The sequence below is a fragment of the Eriocheir sinensis genome, chromosome 17, assembly GCF_024679095.1.
Source record: "Eriocheir sinensis breed Jianghai 21 chromosome 17, ASM2467909v1, whole genome shotgun sequence".
Lineage (NCBI taxonomy): Eukaryota > Metazoa > Arthropoda > Malacostraca > Decapoda > Varunidae > Eriocheir > Eriocheir sinensis.
The window spans coordinates 20,430,826-20,452,648 of NC_066525.1; the positions used below are offsets into that span (position 1 = coordinate 20,430,826).

Genomic DNA, 21,823 nt, shown 5'->3' on the forward strand with positions numbered 1-21,823 from the left:
TGTGTAGTCTTGCGATTCTGATTCCTTGTGCAATCTTGCCACTCTGATTCCTTGTGCAGTCTTGCCACTCCCCAGCCAGCAAAAAATGTGGGCCCCACATGGGTTTGTACGTGAGTGGGCGGAGTTGGGCCCATTTGTCCCATGTGGGCCCTTTGTGGGCGATATGTGGGCAAATGTTTATAAGCATGGGTCTGATGTGGGACCCATATGAGCAATGTGGGCCAATTTGGATTAGCTGCCAGGAGTGTTCTAAAACGTATTTTGTGAATTTTCTCAAATTTTAAAGGTCATTATAGTTTCGAAGCCTGAAAAGTTAAAATAAAACTTCATTATTAATCTGAATAATACATAAATTTGTTGCAAAGCTGTTTAGTCCGGCCGAGGGAAAGGGGCAAACAATAAAGAGTGAGGAGATGACAGAGACGATGATTGCGGTGTTCCAGGTGTAGAGAGTAGTGTGTATTTTGTGTATTGTTCGTATGTTTTGTCTTTTACGGACGCTGCCGTTTCAAAGGCCTGACTCAAGAGGAATCTTGAGTCATCTGTAACATCAAGATCAGGATCAAGAATATTCAAAATGGAGCGGAGAGAAGAAGGACGGACCAGATCAAGGAGACTATAGAACAGGAGAGGGGGCCTCCGTGGGAGACCGTGGGCGGGTGGTGGTGTATGTCGGTTGCAACAGATGGCGCAGGTGCAGCGTTGTTTACATCCAGGCGCCCCCCCCCCCCCTTCCAGATACCCACTCCCACCCCCAGTACCCATCAGCAGTATTGCTACATGGGATCAAGCAGCAAATGTTGCTACTTTTTTCTTCAGTCTGGTTATTTCCCATTTTAAATAAAAAAAAAACAAAAAAAAAACATAAAGAAAAAAATACTTAAATGAACAGTAAGAACTGAATATATTTATCAGGTAGATATAGCCTGACTGCATGTCATGTTAGTAATGCTATATTATTGTACCGTAGTTATATTACTTTATCTGCATTTGTGGGAGGTTGGCAGTGGTTGGATGTGCTTTATGTGTTTTAACTGTCTGTATACATACAAGAATGAACCGAGGTTGTAGCCCAACTGCCTTTCTTTCATAACATGTTTTTTCTCTCAAATTCAGTGTTTTAGCACGCACGCTGACTTAATTCCTCCAGTAATTATTTACATAGATTTGTTGGTTTGTAGGGGGAAAGAGTGGGTGGATAAGATTATCTTGGGCTAACCGATATACTGGTTATTATAGCGCTACTTCCAGAACGTCTTTCTCCGATCGACGGCAACACTGCCGTCATTCAAATATCAACACTCCGGCCCCTCGCGTAACTGCCCGCCATGGCTCCAAATCTCTAATGTGCGGCCTGCTGTGTTTGTGGGAAAAAACGAAGAACACACACTGGTGGGAAGCTCCATTTATTCCCAAAGGATGTCAGAAGGTAAGTGAAGATATATGTGGAAATTCTGACTTCTAACTTTCGCAAAATAATGAATTTCTGCGAGCAACTAGAGTCACTAGACACAACAGTGCTCTGAAGGCAAGCGAAATACATAATGTTTATTGTACACAAGCCATTCAAGCAGTCCACAGATCCCCTCAGACAACACTGGGGTGACTGTTCTTCAAGATAATGCAAGGCACCTACTTATAACCGTCCTCATCTTAAAGGTCTATGATTTTTTTTCAACCCTTAGATTTTTATGTTGACATGAAAGATTTATGGACCGATTTATGTATTATACTGAGCAGTGAAGTTACTTTTTCAATGCATCGATGCAGCCGGCCACAGGCCTGGTTGGGTAAGAGGTCAGGTCAGGCTTGGCCAAAGTTATCTCCTCACATTACAGTTAAATTAGGAAGAAGAAACCCCTAACCCCTCACAAAATCATAAGGAAGGCAAACTGTTGCTGGAGTTGACCCGCTGACTTAACCGTTGATTGCCAGTGACAAGAAGTGTGAAGCATATTACATTTCAGAAATTTACCTAACCTTGCCTCACTGCCAAAATGCAATATACTCTCTCTCTCTCTCTCTCTCTCTCTCTCTCTCTCTCTCTCTCTCTCTCTCTCTCTCTCTCTCTCTATATATATATATATATATATATATATATATATGTGTGTGTGTGTGTGTGTGTGTGTGTGTGTGTGTCAAAAGATTCAAAATTACAAGATGTAGAGATTATAATGTGTGAATATTAACTTTGTGTGAGATATGGCTGCAATTCATTCAATATTATCAAAATCTGAAAGAAGCTGCACTTTACTTGATGCATAGTCAGAAGTAAATTATTATGTGACATTGACTCATATTCATATGCCGAAGTACTGCTAGATGACACCGTCTTATTACTGAGCTAATTCACAAGAGGCCTCCTCGATCCTTACTCAGATACATTCTAACTACTGGGGCCTTTCATCAAGGTTTGCTAAGGGCAGGCATATATTTGGCAATACAAAATTAGTCAGTATTTATTTTTTTATTTTTTTTTATTATATGCAGATTGATGATTTCATTTAAACCCAACATATACAGGTATACTTGAAGTTGCCTTGGACTAATACATTATGATAATGGGAAGACAAAACAAATATTTCACTAGCAAAGGAAAGAGCAGTCTGTTTAAATTTGCCCTGCATTGCATCATAAATGTTTTGAAAATAATCTATATGTAAAATATGTTTGTTTTTTCAGTTTGTTTCAAATTAAATTTTGTAAGGGGTACCAAAGTCAAACAGATCCATTCATTATAAACAGGTATTGCATTGCAGCCAATATTATTTTCATATCAACCCTTAGAAGACAGCAGTGTTTGAAGAGTAGCTCCCCAAAAATGAATGGTCTATACTCTATACATATAGTCATTGCCAACCTTAGGACCGTAGCATAAATATATATAGTTACTCTGCATAATACGTAGATATTTTTTTGTATCGTCTACTACAGATCCTACCGCAATCTCTAAGTGTTGTTACATTTCTGCCATTCAAAACTGACTGACTGAATTTAGGACTGTCTATGTATATTTCCACTGCAGTCTAAGGGTTAAAGATTATATAAATTTTTAAGGTCTGTTGCTTTCTTTCATTACACTACATTTTGTATTGATTAACAATAATTAGTTACAATTACCATGTTTTTATTGCAGGTGCCTCCAGTGGGTGAAAGCCTTGAAAATTGGCTTTCAAAAGCATACTCAAGCCATCTGTAGTGACCACTTTGATGGGGTTCATTTTGGCAGCAAAGGCCAGCTGCTGCCGACTGCAACCCCACGTCACACAGGTAAGACGAAGTTATGCATGCTCCTTATTTATGACTTTCTTAATCTCTCTCTCTCTCTCTCTCTCTCTCTCTCTCTCTCTCTCTCTCTCTCTCTCTCTCTCTCTCTCATGTGTGTGTGTGTGTGTGTGTGTGTGTGTGTGTGTGTGTGTGTGTTTGTTAGTAAATGTAATACTTATACCCATTATCTATTTTGCAGATGGCCATGAGGAGCAACCACCCACTGGGTTCCTGGGTAATAGTCACAGCATTTTCTTGTGTACCAAATGCAATGTATGAGTTGGTAATAGACTAATAGTGAAAGAAACCTTGATGCATTGAACAAAAGTTAGATTTCCACACTTGATGGGTTGAGTGTATTCACCTGACAGATAAGAACAAATAGTAGTTTTGTAATCATTATCACTTACTTTTGATTGATTTGCTTACCTCAGCATCATCCCACAATGCAGCTGCCATTGACTTGGAGCCAATGGAGTTGGAACTCTCCTCTACACAGATTGTGCTGCCACATTATGGTTAGTGAAAATTAATTATGGTAATTACTTTACATTGTAATAAGCCATTAATATTTTGCCATGCTCATTATTATTGTTGTTGTTTTACTTTATCTTCATACTTTGGTGATTTTCAAGTTTGCAATTTAACATTGTCTGTGTCACTGACATCCTTTACTTCATGTTTTTTCCTGGTAATCTTGCATTAAGATGAATCGCTCATTCTGATGTTGGCCGCCGATGCTTCCAACACAAATTGGTGCCATACAAGTGGTTGGTGACCATAAGTATCTCAGCAACCTGGCTACATCCATGCCATTCCTATCAAGGTGCATGGAGCAAGCCTCACATAACTTTCAGACAGAGACAGCTCAATTATCGTTTTATTTCAGATTCAGTGTTTTGCTCAGTCTTTTAGGTGCAGTGTTAATATTATTAGTGGTAGTATTAATACAATTAATGTATTAATTTTCATTGATTTATCAATATTTATATTAATATATCATTAGTGTTTAAAATTTCTAATACTAATAGTAACATAAACAAAAATATCATAACTATATTTAGCTATACTCATTTATTATTATTGCTTTTCTTATTATTAATCCCTTCAGTGTCCTAGCACTTTAAATCTAGTGCTTTTCCGTTTAGCAGCCAAAGTTGTGGCCTTTGTGAATGTGTATGTCCTAAGTGTTCATTGGTGTAACTAGCTATACATCATCAAAATCTGCATCTCTTTCCCTTCTCACCCAGTTGTCCCCATATGTACATCCTTTCAGTATCCAAATAATTTCAATATACCTCTTCTAATCACCTAAGTAATGAAGTCAGTTTATGTCATACCCCATAACTCTTCCTTCATGATCATAACATCACCTGGCATCTTAATTCCTGGGTACACCAACAAACCCACTTGGCAATTCTCATCTCTGTATTTTACCATGTGGACATACTCTTCCGTTTCCTTCCATGTTTCGCTGTCGAATATTATTCCACGTCTTACAAAACCACATCCCAACAGATCCGAACACAGCTTTCGGTAACACCCAAGAGAATGTGGCAGCCCAAGAGGAGAGTCCAAGAAAGAGGCCATGGGTGGAGTTAAATAGAACTCAGCCACCCCCTGAGGAATGTGGCAGTATCCAACCCCACCTGCTCAGTGTCCCCCAAGCCACACATGAAAATGAACTGCAGCCTGACCCTGATGAGTGTGCTCCCCATTGCACTGCACCAGCTCCATGTGCTGATTTTGGTATGAATACTATTAGTTTTTATTGATTGTTGTGTTATTAATCTAATTATGACTTCACAAAATCATGCAAGAGCAGCATGCCATCATGCTCCTCTGAAGCAGAGGGAGAGGAAATAACTCCTCTGCTTTGATGAAAAAGCTGTGAAACAGACCACCACAGCATTGCAACAAAATCATTAAAAACAGTACTTTCTCACTGAATGTTTGGTTGCTTCAAGGAAATTGCAGCTATTAATGAAATGCGATTGATAGTTTGAATCAGCATTTGAGCGTGGACCATCCTACCTTGTGGATGATATTTCACCATCATATAAATTTATACTCATCACATTAGTCATGCAAATGTCCACATCATTTTACACAAACAAAAGGAAATAAATTAAATTTCCTCACTTATTTAACTTAGGCATCCCGGGAGAGTTGTAGAATTCCTTCATATAACTGCTGATTTATGTATCCTGAAATGATTTGATATTGATTGTCATAGCTTTTTTTTTTTTTTTTTTTTTTTTTTTTTCCCATTATCACAGAACCATGTTATTTTGTATATAATACATTTGTCCTTTACAGTCTTTGATGGTGCATCCCTTCAGGTTGTCAAGTTTAGTAGCTACTCATGAGACGTATTTCGTAATAATCATTAATTTCCAGATGCTTTGCATTAAAAAAAGTGTCATGAAACCTGCCGCAAAAAATAATCAGCTATAGTCAACCCTTGCTTTAAAGAACCAATTTGGAGGAAAGGAGTGATGTTATATCCAAAAATCTTTAACATCTGAAGCATCCAATTTTTTTGTGTATAACAAACCTTGTCTATTATATGAACCTAAGAGTTCTCTGTTTCCCTATATAACAATTCTTTCCTTGTATGTGATGCTTAATCCTGACATGCATTTCCATTATCAGCAGGAAGAGTAATTATAAGAATAACTGTACATATAGCTGATATTAATGCTGATTTAGAGAGAAAGTTGATGCTAATAGCCTTATTTTTAGTAGTCCTGCCCGCTAAAATGACAAAAAAGACAATAATACATCATCAGCATCATCATCGTTTAACGTAACAATGATGCACATTAAAACAATGTACATATAGCCCAATGAGTGCACGAGATCATTTACCTCAACAGAGACTCACGCCAAGTCTGGTAGTCCTTCTCTAAATTCTGTGCCAAAATTTGTGACGCCAAGTATAATAATTAATTTTAGTGACCATTTGCATCCATTTTTCACTTTGATTAAGAAATTGCCTCTTAACAGGGTGTGAAACTGAAGGGGTTGGAGGAAACCCGACTCGGCCATCAAGCTCACCAAAATACAGTAAGCAACCTCTTGTGCTCAGTGATAATTTATCCTCTAGTTACTGTTCAGTGTTGTTATGACCACATTTAATGTGTTGGAAACATTACAGCTTAATAATATACCTCACATCCCTGCATACAAATTGAATTCAATATTTAACTGTTACACCAGTACATATCTTAAGAAAATATATGTAAAAAGGTTGATATTTTGAATGATATTTAAACTGTTTATTATATTCTTATGGCAGTAATGAGTCATCAGAACATAGGTCTTATGTTCTTGATAGCATAGGTCCAAATTTTGCCATAGGCTGGCAATTGATAGTAACAGTAGTGTCCACAAATACCTGCCTGTCTCTTGTTTATCCTGTTCCACTTTAAACCATGACTGGTCAAGCTTTGAAGGGGTAGCATAACCCTGAAGTGCCACTAACAAACATTTGTCCATGCTACTGATGTGATCATGTTTACCATTCACTCCCAAACATGGCAGCACCCTAGAAATGAGGTCAATATCCCTGCTATTTAATATCCCATCTTTAATCACATACTCAGGCTTTTCCTTGTATTATGAAACCAAAAAATGTGATTCTTCATACGTTATTCTTAAAGGATAGTCGTGAGTATCAGGGAAATGGGAGCTACAAGGAACAGTATTATTCTCTAAACTTAATGTATGCATGGGAGACATGAGGCTGAACCATTCCACATCACCCACATTACACTGGATGGACATGTGGAAGAGCTGGGATAATAATTGAATTATGATCTATGCAAATGTTCAAATGGTTTTAATAAGTAATAAGGATTAGTTTGTTGGGTAAAGTGGCACATCCCGGAGACCACCAGTTTAATGGATTATAATTGTGAAAAGGAAAGTTAGATAGCAGGCAGGATTTGGGTATGACTAACATTGCAGAAACAGATCTGACTGGGGATGTGTTACGAGTGGGGTCCCACAAGGTTCGGTATTAGGTCCACTTTTGTTTATTATTTATATCAATGACTTAGACACAGGAATTAGTAGTGATGTTAGTAAATTTGCAGATGATACCAAGATCGGTAGAGTAATTGAGTCGGATCAGGACGCTAGTATTCTCCAAGGTGAACTCAACAGATTATATGACTGGGCGGATAAATGGCAGATGGAGTTCAATGTAGGGAAGTGCAGTATTCTGAGTGTAGGTAGGAACAACCCCTCACATAACTATTGCTTAAATGACACTCATAAGTAGGTCTGGGTGCGAGAGGGATTTAGGGGTCTTAGTGAGCTCTGATCTCCGTCCAAGGGCACAATGCATTCAAGCTAGAAATCGAGCTAATAGGGTACTGGGATTTATTTCAAGGAGCGTAAGCAACAGAAGCCCCGAAGTCTTCCTCAAACTATATTTAGCATTAGTTAGACCTCATCTTGACTATGCGGTTCAGTTCTGGTCACCTTACTATAGAATGGATATCAAAATGTTAGAATCAGTGCAGAGGAGGATGACTAAGATGATTCAGGGGTTGAGAAACTTGCCATACGAGGAAAGACTCAAACAGTTAAACTTGCATTCTCTAGAAAGGCGAAGGGTGCGTGGAGACATGATCGAGGTTTATAAATGGATGAAGGGCTTTAATAAGGGAGACATTCATAAGGTTTTGTTGGTAAGAGAACCGGGTAGGACACGAAGTAACGGGTTTAAACTGGATAAATTCAGATTCAACAGGGACATAGGCAAAAATTGGTTTACTAACAGGGTGGTGGATGAGTGGAATAGGCTTAGCAGTCATGTGGTGAGTGCCAATACAATTGTCACATTCAAAAATAGACTAGATAAATTCATGGACAGCGATATTAGGTGGGGTTAGATACACGGGAGCTTAGGGTCAAAGGAGCTGCCTCGTACAGGCCTACCGGCCTCTTGCAGACTCCTGCGTTCTTATGTTCTTATGTTCTTAGAGAATTTTTTGATTTTTAGTGTGGCACCATTTTGACGTATGTTTCAGTAGAGATTGAACACCAGAGATGTATATGGATAATCAGTGCTTGTAGATCTTGATATTATTTCTGTCAAGTCTCCAGTTGTACCCTCTCCCCCATCTGGAAATACTACTCTTGTCAGGTAATCTAACTAAAGCCTTTCCAGTCTAAGCTGGTGTGCAGATAAAATGTCATTGCTTGGATTCACTGTCCTAATAGCAATAATAATGCATTAACATGCACATATTTTATTATTTAGAATCATGAGAAGAGTGCTGTGAAATTTAACTTTTAATATTGGTGTATGCATCTTCAGAGACATCAAAACTGCAATTGATAAAGAAGACGGTCTGCCGTCTGCGCCGGCAGGTGAGGTAGCTCAAAGCTCAGGCCATTACCACTCCTGGGCAGTTTTTGGCCAAAGCCAGCAATTTCCTAGATCCAAAAGTGGTGGATTTTTTCAAAGGACAGGTTCAACATGCTGCAAGATCTAAGCCTGGTAGGAGATATGGGGTACAAGAGAGGAGGTTTGCTCTGGCCTTGCACTATCAAAGTCCAAAGGCTTATCGAATTCTCAGCACAGTATTTCATTTGCCTTCAGTTTCAACACTTCACTCATGGCTCAGGGGTATTTCACTAAATGTTGGCTGGAGCAAACAGACTCTGACAGCCCTGAAGAAAAGAGCACAGGCTTTGTCAAAAGAAGAGACACTTTGTGGGATTGCATTTGATGCCATGAGTATTAAAGAATCATTGCATTTTGACAAAGCCTCTGATTTTACTTCATCAAATCGCCGTTCGGCTGGAGGAATCCTCCACATGAGAAAGCTTCACGCGCCGCCGCCAGATCAGTTGCTTCACAGTTGCCACGCCGGAAGGACGTCAGCAGGGCTCCGTCCTGGTTTTCAACTCAACCAATAGGCCACGTGCTTGTTACGCAGGTACAGAGCCTCCTGCCCGTCATCCTATGTTAGGAGCGGGCAGGGCCTTGCAAGTGGCTGTTTCTACAATATTGTGTGGGCTGCAAGGCGACTTATTTGTGTTGTGTTGTCTCGGCAGGCTGCGCCGGCCGCCGGCCATGTCTGATCAGTCCCGGGTAGCTGGGGGCCCTCAACAGGTGTCCCCACGGCCACGTTCGGAGTCGAGGCGAGGTGAACCATACCTTGCCTCAGGGGGCTCGGGATCGTCGCTGGACGAGATGAGGCCACATGCTCCTGGTAACAGTCATGGTGGTAGCGGGCGCTCGTATCAGCTGATAGGTGCCCATAAACCACTTCGGCCCCACAGGCGTGCTCGGCCAGCTGCGCCCCCGTCCCCACCTGCCCCCTGGAACATGGTTTTGGAGGCCATTTCGGAGCTACGAGGTGAGGTGAACAAGCTAAAGGAGGACAGGCAGCCTGCCCCTCGTGTGGCTCCTGTGGTGAACGAGGGTGCGGGTACATCACGTGATGCGTGCCGTCCTCTGTCTCCTCGTCCTGGCTCTTTCTCAGGGTTTATGGATTCAGGCAGTGAGGATGGTGAGATTAGAGTGTTTGCCCCAGGCAGTAGTGCTCTCATGCTCATTGCTGGGGGCCAAATCTTTTGGTCCACAGGAGTTGGTATCAGAGGATATTGACACACAAGTTGCGGACATGGTGAATTACGTGTTCGACAGCGGCATGAGGGAGGAGGACTACAAGGACATCTGTGAGGACGACATTGTGAAGAGGCCGGCCAACTGTCACGCACTCGCACCTGTGGAATGTAACACGCAGGTGTTTGAAGCCCTCAGAGTAGATGCTAGGAAGGCAGACTGTCGCCTAAAAGAAGTCAACAAGGACATCCTGAGAGCGGCGACCATTATTACAAAATCCCTCTTGGTACTTGACAAGGTAGCTACTGATGAGGGGAACGCTGTGGTGGCTCGCGAGGTCGGAATGATTAATGGCGCACTGGCTTTGTTGGGTCATGCAAACCACAGGAACAACCTAGCAAGGCGGCTGGTCATGAAACGGGAGATAAACCGTAAGTACTCGCACCTTTGCTCAGACAGGGTGCCTATGACCCGCTTCCTCTTTGGAGATGACGTGTCACAGTCGGCCAAGAATAATGAAGACGCGGAGAAGCTTAAGCACAAGATTACCACCAAGAAGTCTTCTTTGGCCTGGCGATTCCCTGGGGGGAGGACGAGGAGTTCTTGGAGTAAAGCACCAAACAGGAGCTTCTCATCCAGGTTCCAGCCTTATGGTTTGCCGAGGACAGGCTACAGGGGCAATCAACGACCTGCACAGGCGAGGCAGGACACGGATCCAAAAAACGCGAAAGGCCGGGGGCACAAGGCTCGTCAGTAATTGAGGCAAGTAAGGACTTTGAAGCAGGTAGACTGCACTATTTTGTTTCTGAGTGGCAGAAATTTACACAAGACCCATTTGTTTTGGACATTGTTCAGCATTGCCACCTTAATATCAGTGTAGAGGACATAGAACATCTTTACTTTAAAGAGGTTGAATACCCATTTAATAAGGAACAGCAACAATGCATTTCTAAGGAAATTAGCAAGCTCTTGCAACTCAAGGTCATTCAGGTTACTCAAAGGACTGACGATCAAATTATTTCCCCCATATTCTTAAGGAAGAAGCCAAATGGTGAATACAGACTTGTGCTTAATTTGAAAGAGTTAAACTTACACATCCCATACAAACATTTCAAAATGGAGAATTTTGAGCAGGCAATCAAACTTATTCATGCGGGTGACTATTTGGCTTCAGTGGACCTTAGGCATGCTTATTACTCAGTGAAGGTTGCAGAGGAACAACAAAAATTTCTTTGTTTCACCTGGCACGGTACTGTTTACAAATTTACATGTTTGCCAAATGGAATTTCAGAGGGCCAAGACTGTTCACCAAATTAATGAAACCTGTCTTTGCTACCTTAAGAAAGAAGGTTACAGATCACCAGTTTTATTGATGACACGCTTATCATTCACAGTACAAGGTCAGGTTGTCTTGAAAGCATAAATGATACAATCACTTTGTTGAGGAGTTTGGGGTTCTACATTAATGAAGAGAAATCTGTCCTGATTCCTACGAAGTGCATAGAGTACTTGGGTAATGTTATTGACACGGAGGGTATGAAAATTTACTTGCCTGAACGCAGGCTGGATAAAGTAACACAAGGTTGTAAGGCCCTTCTGAGCAAGGAACGACACACCATCAGAGGGGTAGCTAGAGTGATAGGCATGCTTGTAGCTGCCACCCCAGCAGTGGAACTCGGTAAGCTTCATTACAGGAAATTAGAAGCAGCAAAGATTGCTGCCTTAAAGGAAGAGAAAGGTGACTTTAACAGGAAAATGACTATCACTAATGACATGAGAGAAGATTTGAATTGGTGGATAAATAACGTTTCAATTCAGGACAGACAAATTTTCAGAACAGGACCAGATATTGAATTGTACACGGATGCATCTCGCTCAGGCTGGGGTGGTCACCTAGACCAACAGACAGTGAGTGGTAATTGGTCAAGGGAGGAAAAACATTTACACATAAATGCTCTCGAGCTCAAAGCCATTCTCCTGACACTGCAAACATTCACACTTGCACTCAGAGACAGGCACATAAAGGTTTTCTGTGACAACACCACTGCCATATCGTATGTCAACGAAATGGGGGGTTCTAAATCACAAACTTGCAACAACATATCTATTGAAATTTGGGACTGGTGTGTGGGAAACAACTCGTGGATCATCTGTTCGCACATACCAGGCAAAGACGACGTTATTGCAGACATAGCTTCTCGTAAAATTAATGACAGACACGAATGGAAACTGGGTGAAAACATCTTCAGGGAGTTATCTCAAGTGTTTGGTACTCCTTCCATTGATCTGTTTGCCTCTAGAATTAATAAGCAAGTAAGCAGACCCAGAGGCAAAATATTTTGATGCGTTCTCATTTAAATGGACGCAGTTTCAACTTTGTTACATCTTTCCTCCGTTTTCATTAATTACTAGGTGCCTGCAAAAGCTAAAAGCAGAGGTAGCGAAAGGGTGGATGGTGGTGCCACTATGGACTTCGCAGCCTTGGATGGGCTCTCTCCTCCAGTTGCTGGTCGATCACCCTCGTCTGATCATGGGGAAGGATGTGCTGACGCACCCATCTACGGCAGAACCTCACCCGCTATTGAAACACACGAGTCTCATGGCGTGCCTTCTATCAGGGAATCCCTACGAGAACAGGGCGTATCTGCAGAGGGCGCAGAAATCATTATGGCATCCTGGAAACCTGGCACAGAGAAGCAGTACAGGCCACACATCAGAAGGTGGGCCCAGTTTTGTCATAGACGGGATATCGATCCCGTTAATCCCACTGCACCAGAAATAATAAACTTTTTAACGGAAACATTCCACCGGAACGTGGGCTATGACAGTATCAACACAGCAAGAGGTGCTCTATCTTCATTGGGCATTGTAGTCAATGGCTGTAGGGCAGGGGTCCACCCTCTGGTGATCCGCTTTATGAGAGGGGTGTTCAATTTGAGACCAACCAAACCCAGGTACACAGAAACTTGGGATGTTAAGCCCGTTTTGCAGAAACTGAGAACGATGTACCCACTGAAAAACCTGTCACTTAAAGAAGTCACATTAAAACTCGTGATGTTGATGGCACTGACACAAGCTGCCAGAGTACAGACGTTACACTTGCTGGTATTAAATGGCATTACTATAGGAGATGACTTCATTTCTGTGCCTTTGGGGGGAATTCTTAAGCAGGGTAGGCTTAGCTACAACATTTGTAGAATTAAGTTTCAGGCTTATCCAAAGGACGCCAGTTTATGCGTGTGTGAAACCTTGAAATGCTACATTAAAGCCACACAAGGACACTATTGCACGTTGGCTTAGAACTATGCTTAATATGTCTGGGGTAAACACCAACACTTTCACAGCAGGTAGTGTGAGGCCAGCCGCGGCATCAAAAGCCAAAGCTATGGCTGTACCAATTGAATGCATAATGGCAAAAGCAGGATGGTCAAGGGAAACCACCTTTGCAACTTATTATGACAAGCACATTGTCACAGGGACAGATGCATTTCAGGAGGCAGTGTTGGAATAAGTACATCAGCGGACAGCAGCTTGGATGCCCATGTTTGACTCTAATGCAGCTGCTTTTGTGGGCCTCAAAGTTAGGTTAAGATTATGTTTACATGTTACATGCAAATCTTTATGTACATACATTAATAAATATGTTATGTTTACACAAGGTACTGGTGAGCCCGGGTTACAGAGACTACTGGGAGTCATAAGTGACAGCGGATTAATATTTTTAAGGTTTTATTTGGGGATGATGGATTACTACAAATTGTTCCAATTGCATAGTCCTCAACAGGTCAAGTTGTCATTTTGTTATATGTACATGCTCATACATGTATTTGCAAGGTCAATATGATGTTATCTGTTTCCAATAAGGTTATTATTACCCAAAATTCACGATACACATAAGGTACGACACCCACATGGCTTCAAAGCCTCATGTGGAGGATTCCTCCAGCGAACGGCGATTTGATGAAGTAAAATTAGAAAAGTACGAGACTTACCTTAGGTCAGTTGAGGTGTACTTATGATTTTCTTGAAGCAAATCGCCTCGGCTGGTTGGAAGCCTTCACATGCCCTCCTCTCCCACCCTTCGCTACTAATTACACTACTAATTACGCTACTAATCACAAGACCAGATACCCTTTATTTCATGTGGGCGTTCGTACATGTCAAAGTCTGATCTGGCGGCGGCGCGTGAAGCTTTCTCATGTGAAGGCTTCCAACCAGCCGAGGCGATTTGCTTCGCAAAATTATAAGTACACCTCAACTGACCTAAGGTAAGTCTCGTGTACTTTTCTAATTCTATCATAGGAAGGGAGGATTTCGGAGAGCATGGGAAGAGTTTGAAACCAGCAAATCATGCACTCGTGTTCATGGTTAAGGACTTATTGAAAAAAGGGAAACTTGTTTTAGGATGTTTCTTTTATTCGGGAGGGATTAAAACTTGTAAAATCAGGGAACTGTATGAAACAGCAATAAAAAAAGTCAAGGACACGGGACACAGAGTTATGTTTACAGTTTGTGATCAAGAGGGAGTGCATTGTTCCTTGTTCCAGACTCTTGGCATGACAACTGAAAATCCTTCCTTTACAGTCGATGGTGAGAAGGTTCACTTATTTTTTGATTCTCCACATCTTTTGAAAAGCCTGAGGAACACACTTCTCAAATATGATATTAAAATTGGAGAAAATAAAATTTCATGGGATCACATAAAAAAGTTTTTTGAAAAAGATCAGCAACAAAGTATTAGACTTGCTCCTAAATTGAGCAGCAAACATATGTGTGGTGAAGGCTTTTCAAAAATGTGTGTCAATCTTGCTGCCCAAGTGATGAGTCATACTGTGGCAGCAGGAATTTTCGTTCATTCAACATCAGGAATGCTACCACAGAAAGCCATCTATACTGCAGAATTCATAGATAAGGTGGACATTTTGTTTGATTGTTTCAATAGTTCATCCATTTATAATTATAAAGATGCCCTTACTGCCATTACTTCAAATTCATGTCATATGAAAATCATAAAAGAGACTAAAGATTACTTGTCATTAAAGGTCTGTGCTCCACCTCATGTACGCATTCACTGTGTAAATGGCTGGCTCATCAACTTGACAGCACTTGATGCTCTGTGGCAAGATCTGCAGAGTTATCAAGTAAAGTACCTCCTCACTTGGCGATTAAATCAGGACTGTCTTGAAAATCTGTTTGCCAGACTGAGGGTTAGATTTGGGAACTGTGACCATCCCACTGCCTACAATTTTATGAAGGGCCTTAAGTTAGTAATAACCAATTATTATTCACAAGTTCCCCAGACAAGTAACTGTGAGGCGGATGAGTCATACTTCCTTGACGTAACCTCAAATTGTGATGCAGATTTGCCCCCTTCAGATACTGACTCGGACAATGAGGAGTCAGTAGCAAGCATGCCACCTGCTGAGGTCAATGCTTTGTTTTATGTAGTTGGCTGGACTTGTAAAAATTTTTTGAAAAAACATAATTGTCAACTTTGCAGGGAACATCTGTTGGATGTAAAACAACAACTTGACAACAGAAATTTATTTTGTTATTTTAAAGGCTTTTCTAACAATCCAGATATTCCATTTGGGGGACTCTCTGTGCCCAGTGATAGTGTTTGTAAACACTTTCATGAAGTTGAAGCCGTTCTCCAGGCAACACTGGAGAATGCAATGTTGGGCACTAGAGTCTCCCAAATGCTCTTGTCTAAATTAAATAATCATGAATTTCTAAGTCCTCTGCACCTTTGTTCCACCCAGCTAACTGAAAACGTTCACCTCATCTACATAAAATTAAGGATATACTACAAACTAAAATGGAGGAATAGGGAGCAGACCCATCCCAAAAAGAAAAAAAATAGGAAATTAATTAAATTGCAGCATTAGTAATAATAATAATTAGGGATATAAATTTACTCATGATATTTATAATTTTACCTCGTCAAATCACCCTCTGCCACGTGAGCATTCCACATGAGATATCGCTGCCGCTCACCAGCTGTCAGCTGTCAGTTGCTGGTACGTTCTCGTGCTGTTCGGATGTTTCTTCACCGTGTTCAGCGTGTGATTCACCGGATTCGCCAATTCTCCCGCAGGTACATTGCCTTATACTCAGGTTGGATCTATGGTAAGGGTTGGGCCTGCCATAGGGTATTGGTATGTGATGGGCCTGCCAATTTGCCAAATTGCTACAATTTGTGGGCTTATACAGGCTTTCGGCTTGTTTTGGTGCAGGTCGGCAGCCATGTCTGGTTCGGAGCACCGCGCAGCCCTTCCACCTGAGGTTCCCTGCTATAGGAATAGTAGGAGGAGTACCACCAGATCTCCAAGGGATGGAGTGAGGGCAGTTTCCCGTGCTAGTAGTGGTAGCTCCAGTGAATCCCCGGCGAGGCGGCAGGCGGATCAAGGTCGCCGCCACAGTGGAAACAAATCACGTCGGCGCATGGAACATGCTCGGCCCCGGGCATCCCCTACACGGGAAGGTTTGCCTGTACCTTCCTGGCAAGTGGTGTTGGACGAATTGGCACGCTTGAAAGGTGATGTTGCAAAACTGACTGCCAGCAGGGCTCCTTCTCCACAACTTCAACGAGTGAATTTCCAGGCGAGCACTTCAGGACAACAGCCACCAGTTTCGCCCGCTGCTTTTTCGGGCTTTGTGGACTCCAGTAGTGAGGACGGGGAGGTTAAGGAGTTTTCTCCGGGCAGCAGTGTTTTGCTGCAGGCTGCCAAGGCTTTCGGGTCCCTTGACAGTGCCTCAGAGGATATTGACCCGCAGGTGGCTGCTATGGTTAACTTCTGCTTTGATAAAGGTCTGCAGGAGGAGGACTACAAGGCGATTGCGGAGGACCCGGTCACCAGGCGTCCTAACAATTGTCCTGCACTTGCACCAGTGGAATGCAACCCACAGATCTTGGGAGCCTTGAAGACGGACGCAAGGAAAGCCGACTCCCGACTGAAGGAAGTAAGTGCTGACATTATTTCTGCGGGTTCTATTATCACCAAGTCCCTCTTAGTGCTGGATAAGGTGGCACAGGATGTTGGGAACCCAGTGGTTGCGCAGGAAGTAGGCAAGATTAATGGTGCCTTGGCGCTGCTGGGTCATGCTAACCATAAGACCAACCTGGCGAGGCGCTTCGTTATGAAGCGTGAGATTAACCAGAAATATGCCCATTTGTGTTCGGACAAAGTACCTATGACCCGGTTTTTGTTTGGTGATGATGTGACTCAATCAGCCAAGCAGATCGAGGAAACTGAAAAACTGAAAAACAAGATCACTACCAAGAAGACTCCTTTCCCGTGGAAATCCGCCAGTGGCAGGCCCAGAAGCTTCTGGGGTAAAACCACGTTTTGGAGCCATGCAACGCGGTTCCAGCCCTACGCCCCGCAGAGGTGGGGTTTCCGTGGGGGCCAGAGGCTGTACTTGTCACGCCAGGACGCAGAGACAAAAACGCCAAAGGTCGGGGTCACCAAAGGCCCCGACAATAAGTGAGGTTAATACAAATTTTGTAGCAGGCAGGCTGCACTACTTTTTGCATGAGTGGCAGAAAATTACCAATGACCCTGTAATTTTGGACATGGTGCAGCACTGTCACCTGAACATTAATGTTGATGACATTGGGCATTTATTTTTACTTGAGTTAACATATAAGTTTAATTTAGAAGAACAGGCAATTATTAATGATGAGATCAGGAAACTTTTGGAGCTCAATGTTTTTGTTCATACACGGAGAAGGAAGGAGCAAATTCTTTCCCCCATTTTCTTGAGACCGAAAAAAGATGGTGGGTATAGGATGGTGCTCAATTTGAAAGAACTTAACAAACACATACCATATAAGCACTTTAAAATGGAGAACTTTGAGCAAGCCATTAGACTGGTCAATGAAGGGGACTACCTAGCTTCAGTAGACCTCAGACATGCTTATTATACTGTGCAGGTTGCAGAAGAACAACAACAATTTTTGTGTTTTAAATGGGAGGACAACATTTACCAGTTTACTTGTCTACCCAATGGTATTTCCGAAGGTCCTAGAATTTTCACCAAATTGATGAAACCGGTCTTTGCTGCACTGAGAGGAAAGGGCTACTCTATTACCAGTTTCATTGATGATACTCTGATTTGTAACAAGTCTAAGACAGGATGTCTTGCTTGTGTCACTGATACTATTGAATTACTACAGAGACTTGGTTTTTGCATCAATGTGGGAAAGTCGGTGTTGAAGCCCACTCAGTCCATTGAATATTTGGGGAACATCATTGACACTAATACTATGACCATTTCTTTACCTGAACGCAGGATTCTGAAAGTCATTCAAGCATGTGAGAAACTTAGGAACAAAAGTAGAGATAAGATTAGAGAAGTAGCTAGGGTTACAGGTCTTTTGGTAGCTGCCTTTCCAGCGGTGGAACTGGGTAAGCTGCATTATAGACAATTAGAAGCAGGAAAAATTGCAGCTTTGCAGTGTGAACAAGGTAACTTTAATAGTTATATGAAAATTACAGAAGGAATGAAAACAGACCTTCAATGGTGGATTGACAACATCTCGACACAAGATAGGAAAATTTTTCGTCCTGGCACAGACAATGACATCTACACTGATGCTTCCACCACAGGTTGGGGGGGCCACGTGAATCGTCAGTCTATTTCTGGTAGTTGGTCTATAGCAGAAAAGTTATTGCACATTAATGCTTTGGAGCTTAAAGCTATTTTATTGGTGTTGCAAGGATTTACACCAGTACTTACAGGAAAACACATTAAAGTTTACTGTGATAACACCACTGCAATGACGTATGTGAATGAAATGGGTGGTACAGAGTCTATCATTTGCAATGAGATTGCTACCAAAATCTGGAAATGGTGCCTAAATTCAAATGCTTGGATCACATGTTCACATATACCAGGTAAGCTTAACACTCTGGCAGACATGGCGTCATGCTTGGTTAACGACAGGCATGAATGGAAACTTGATGAACGTATTTTCCAACAGTTGTGTAAAGTGTTTGTTACACCAGTTATTGACTTGTTTGCTTCTAGGCTTAATAAGCAAGTACCTTCTTATTGCTCCTGGAAACCAGACCCGGGGGCAACACATTTGGATGCGTTCTCCTTAAGTTGGGCAAGTTTCAAGCTCTCTTACATATTTCCACCATTTTCATTAATTGCTAGGTGCCTGCAGAAGTTGAAAGCAGAAGGAGCGAGAGTGTGGATGGTTGTTCCCCTGTGGCTATCACAACCATGGATGGGCACATTGCTCGGGATGCTCATCGATTACCCTCGCCTCATTACGCAGAAGAAAGTGGTGCTCGTACACCCGTCATCAGGGGAGGAGCACCCGATCATGCGCCACACACAACTGATGGCGTGCTTACTTTCAGGGAGCAATTGCGAGAACGAGGAATTTCTGAGGCGGGTACAGACATCATCTTGGCCTCTTGGAAACCAGGTACCGAGAAACAATACCGACTGCACCTTAAGAGATGGACACAATTTTGTGATAAATGGAACGTTAGTCCCTTTAATCCCACTGTCTCAAACATTATAAATTTTTTGTCTCAAACTTTCAACAGGAATGTGGGTTATGAAACCATCAACACGGCAAGAAGTGCTCTCTCGTCATTAGGCATTGTGGTGAATGGCTGCAGAGCAGGTAATCACCCCTTGGTCCTCAGGTTCATGAAAGAAGTATTTAATTTGCGACCACCTTTACCTAGATACACGGAAACATGGGACGTTCAACCAGTTCTGAGGGAATTGAAATCTATGTACCCTTTGCATACACTAACCCTTAGGGATTTGACATTTAAACTTGTTATGTTAATGGCACTGACCCAAGCTGCAAGAGTTCAAACTTTACATCTTTTGGTTAACAATGGCATTCGCATAGAACAAGATTCTATTTCAGTTCAGTTAAGGGGTAACGTTAAGCAGTGCAGGCCCACGTTTAATGTCCGTTCAGTTAAGTTTCAAGCCTATTCCAGGGACACTAGTTTATGTGTATGTGTTATATTACAGCATTACCTTGCAAGAACGGAGGAGCTCAGACGGGAGCTTTCCCAAGATGATGATGGATTACTCCTCAGCTACGTTAGGCCACACAAGTCTGTCACTAAGGACACCATTGCCCGGTGGGTTAAGGCAATGCTTCAAAGGTCGGGAGTAGACACAACCAAGTTTACAGCGGTTAGTGTTAGGTCAGCGGCAGTATCAAAGGCCAAGGCTATGTCAGTACCTATTGCATCTATTATGTCTAAAGCAGGATGGACACAGGAAAGTACATTTGCAAAATTTTATGACAAGCACATTGTGCCAGAAGTGGACCCGTTTCAGGAGGCCGTGCTTGTGTAGCTCCTGTAACACTTTTTTGGTACTGTTCTTTACTTACTTTGGGATGCCATATGGTTAGGACACAGTGTGGATGTGGACAGGGACTCACTGCCATTATGCAGGGTTATGCATATGTGAATTATATTTTGGGTTTGGTTATTATGCATTATATGCAACGTTGGGGAAAGGTTATGCTGTTAGGGCAATTATGTATCATGTGATCTATCCACCTATATGTTCAATGAAGATTACAGTTGTGACATCATAGTTTTATGATCCCTTCCTACAGTTCTTAGGTGGGGTCAATTGGTATAGGCACGACACCCACATGGCTTTAAAGCCTCATGTGGAATGCTCCACGTGGCAGAGGGTGATTTGACGAGGTAAAATTAAAAAGTATACGAGACTTACCTCCGGTTAGTTGAAGTATGCTTGGAATTTTATGAGTCAAATCACCTCTGCCGTAGTGGAGATTTCACATGCCCTCCACTTCCCACCCTTTTGTTTTTAATTGATGTACTTATGATCAGTTTTTGTTAGTTAGTGTCATGTGGGTGTTCGTTACTACAAAGTCTGACAGCTGGTGAGCGGCAGCGATATCTCATGTGAAATCTCCACTACGGCAGAGGTGATTTGACTCATAAAATTCCAAGCATACTTCAACTAACCGGAGGTAAGTCTCGTATACTTTTTAAGTTTCTTTTACAGCATAATATTTCAGTCTTCAGGATTGATAGTGTGCATGATTGTAACAGAATGGTGTGCATGTACGCCAGCTGGGGATGGGTTTTTGTGCCTTATGTTTTCTTCAAGTGATTTTTTTCTAGCTTAATGCATCAATGCTTTTTCATTGTCTATTGCAACATAATAATCATATATTGCCTGCTTTGCCTATCTCTGAAGCTGAAAATCTATCCTGCATGTGAGGTCTGCTCCGTAATTTCTTGCAGCATGTTGAACAAATGTTTTTGGTATTAATTGGTATAATAAATTTATTAATTGATTTTGATGGTATTTTGTTTTCAGAAATTATCACAATGCCACCACTCTTTGGATGTTTGCCATTATTTGGTATTGCTTTTGTTATGCCAAGTAATTTTTTCCATATACTTTGCTAAATATTGCAAATAATGTTGGTTTTGCCTGTTACAAATCAGATCTTGTTCAGTTAACAAGCTTTAGATGTCTGCCACTTTCTTTCCAGTTGTAATGCAAGGAATTATTTATCTGCCCTGCCAGATATTGCATGTAACGCACCATTGCTGGTTTTGCCTGTTATAAATCAGATCTTGTTCATTTAACAAGCTTTGGATGTCTGCCACTTTCTTTCCAATTGTAATGCAAGGAATTATTTATCTGCCCTGCCAGATATTGCATGTAATGCACCATTGTTGGTTTTGCCTGTTATAAATCAGATCTTGTTCAGTTAAACAAGCTTTGGATGTCTGCCACTTTCTTTCCAGTTGTAATGCAAGGAATTATTTTTCTGCCCTGCCAGATATTGCATGTAACGCACCATTGTTGGTTTTGCCTGGTATAAATCAGATCTTGTTCAGCTCACAAGCTTTGGATGTCTGCCATTGTTTATTTCAGGTGTAATGCTTGGAAACTTTTGTTCTCTGCCCTGCCAAACAGTATGCAATG

The 21,823-nt window shown here is 41.9% G+C and overlaps 1 protein-coding gene and 1 long non-coding RNA gene across 4 annotated transcripts in view; both read left to right on the plus strand.

Moving 5' to 3' along the window:
- The first annotated feature begins 1,083 nt into the window (after positions 1-1,083).
- LOC127000077 (uncharacterized) lies at positions 1,084-11,140 on the plus strand. Its single transcript, XR_007753773.1, has 6 exons — positions 1,084-1,429; positions 3,137-3,270; positions 3,467-3,502; positions 3,702-3,785; positions 4,786-5,016; positions 6,277-11,140. It is a non-coding gene; the product is annotated as an uncharacterized LOC127000077 (long non-coding RNA).
- A 3,079-nt stretch (positions 11,141-14,219) lies between these two features.
- LOC127000078 (uncharacterized) overlaps positions 14,220-21,823 on the plus strand; it is a 7,819-nt gene continuing 215 nt past the window's right edge. The window contains exons 1-5 of one of the 3 annotated variants that reach the window (XM_050863499.1): positions 14,220-15,953; positions 16,093-16,819; positions 19,022-19,298; positions 19,423-19,502; positions 19,868-20,009. In XM_050863499.1, the coding sequence (XP_050719456.1) occupies positions 15,832-15,953; positions 16,093-16,819; positions 19,022-19,298; positions 19,423-19,475 (1,179 nt within the window). In that variant the 5' untranslated portion in view covers positions 14,220-15,831 and the 3' untranslated portion in view covers positions 19,476-19,502; positions 19,868-20,009. Of the gene's footprint in view, positions 15,954-16,092; positions 16,820-19,021 lie in introns of all 3 variants that reach the window. The other 2 variants (XM_050863498.1, XM_050863497.1) reach the window with 2 other exon arrangements.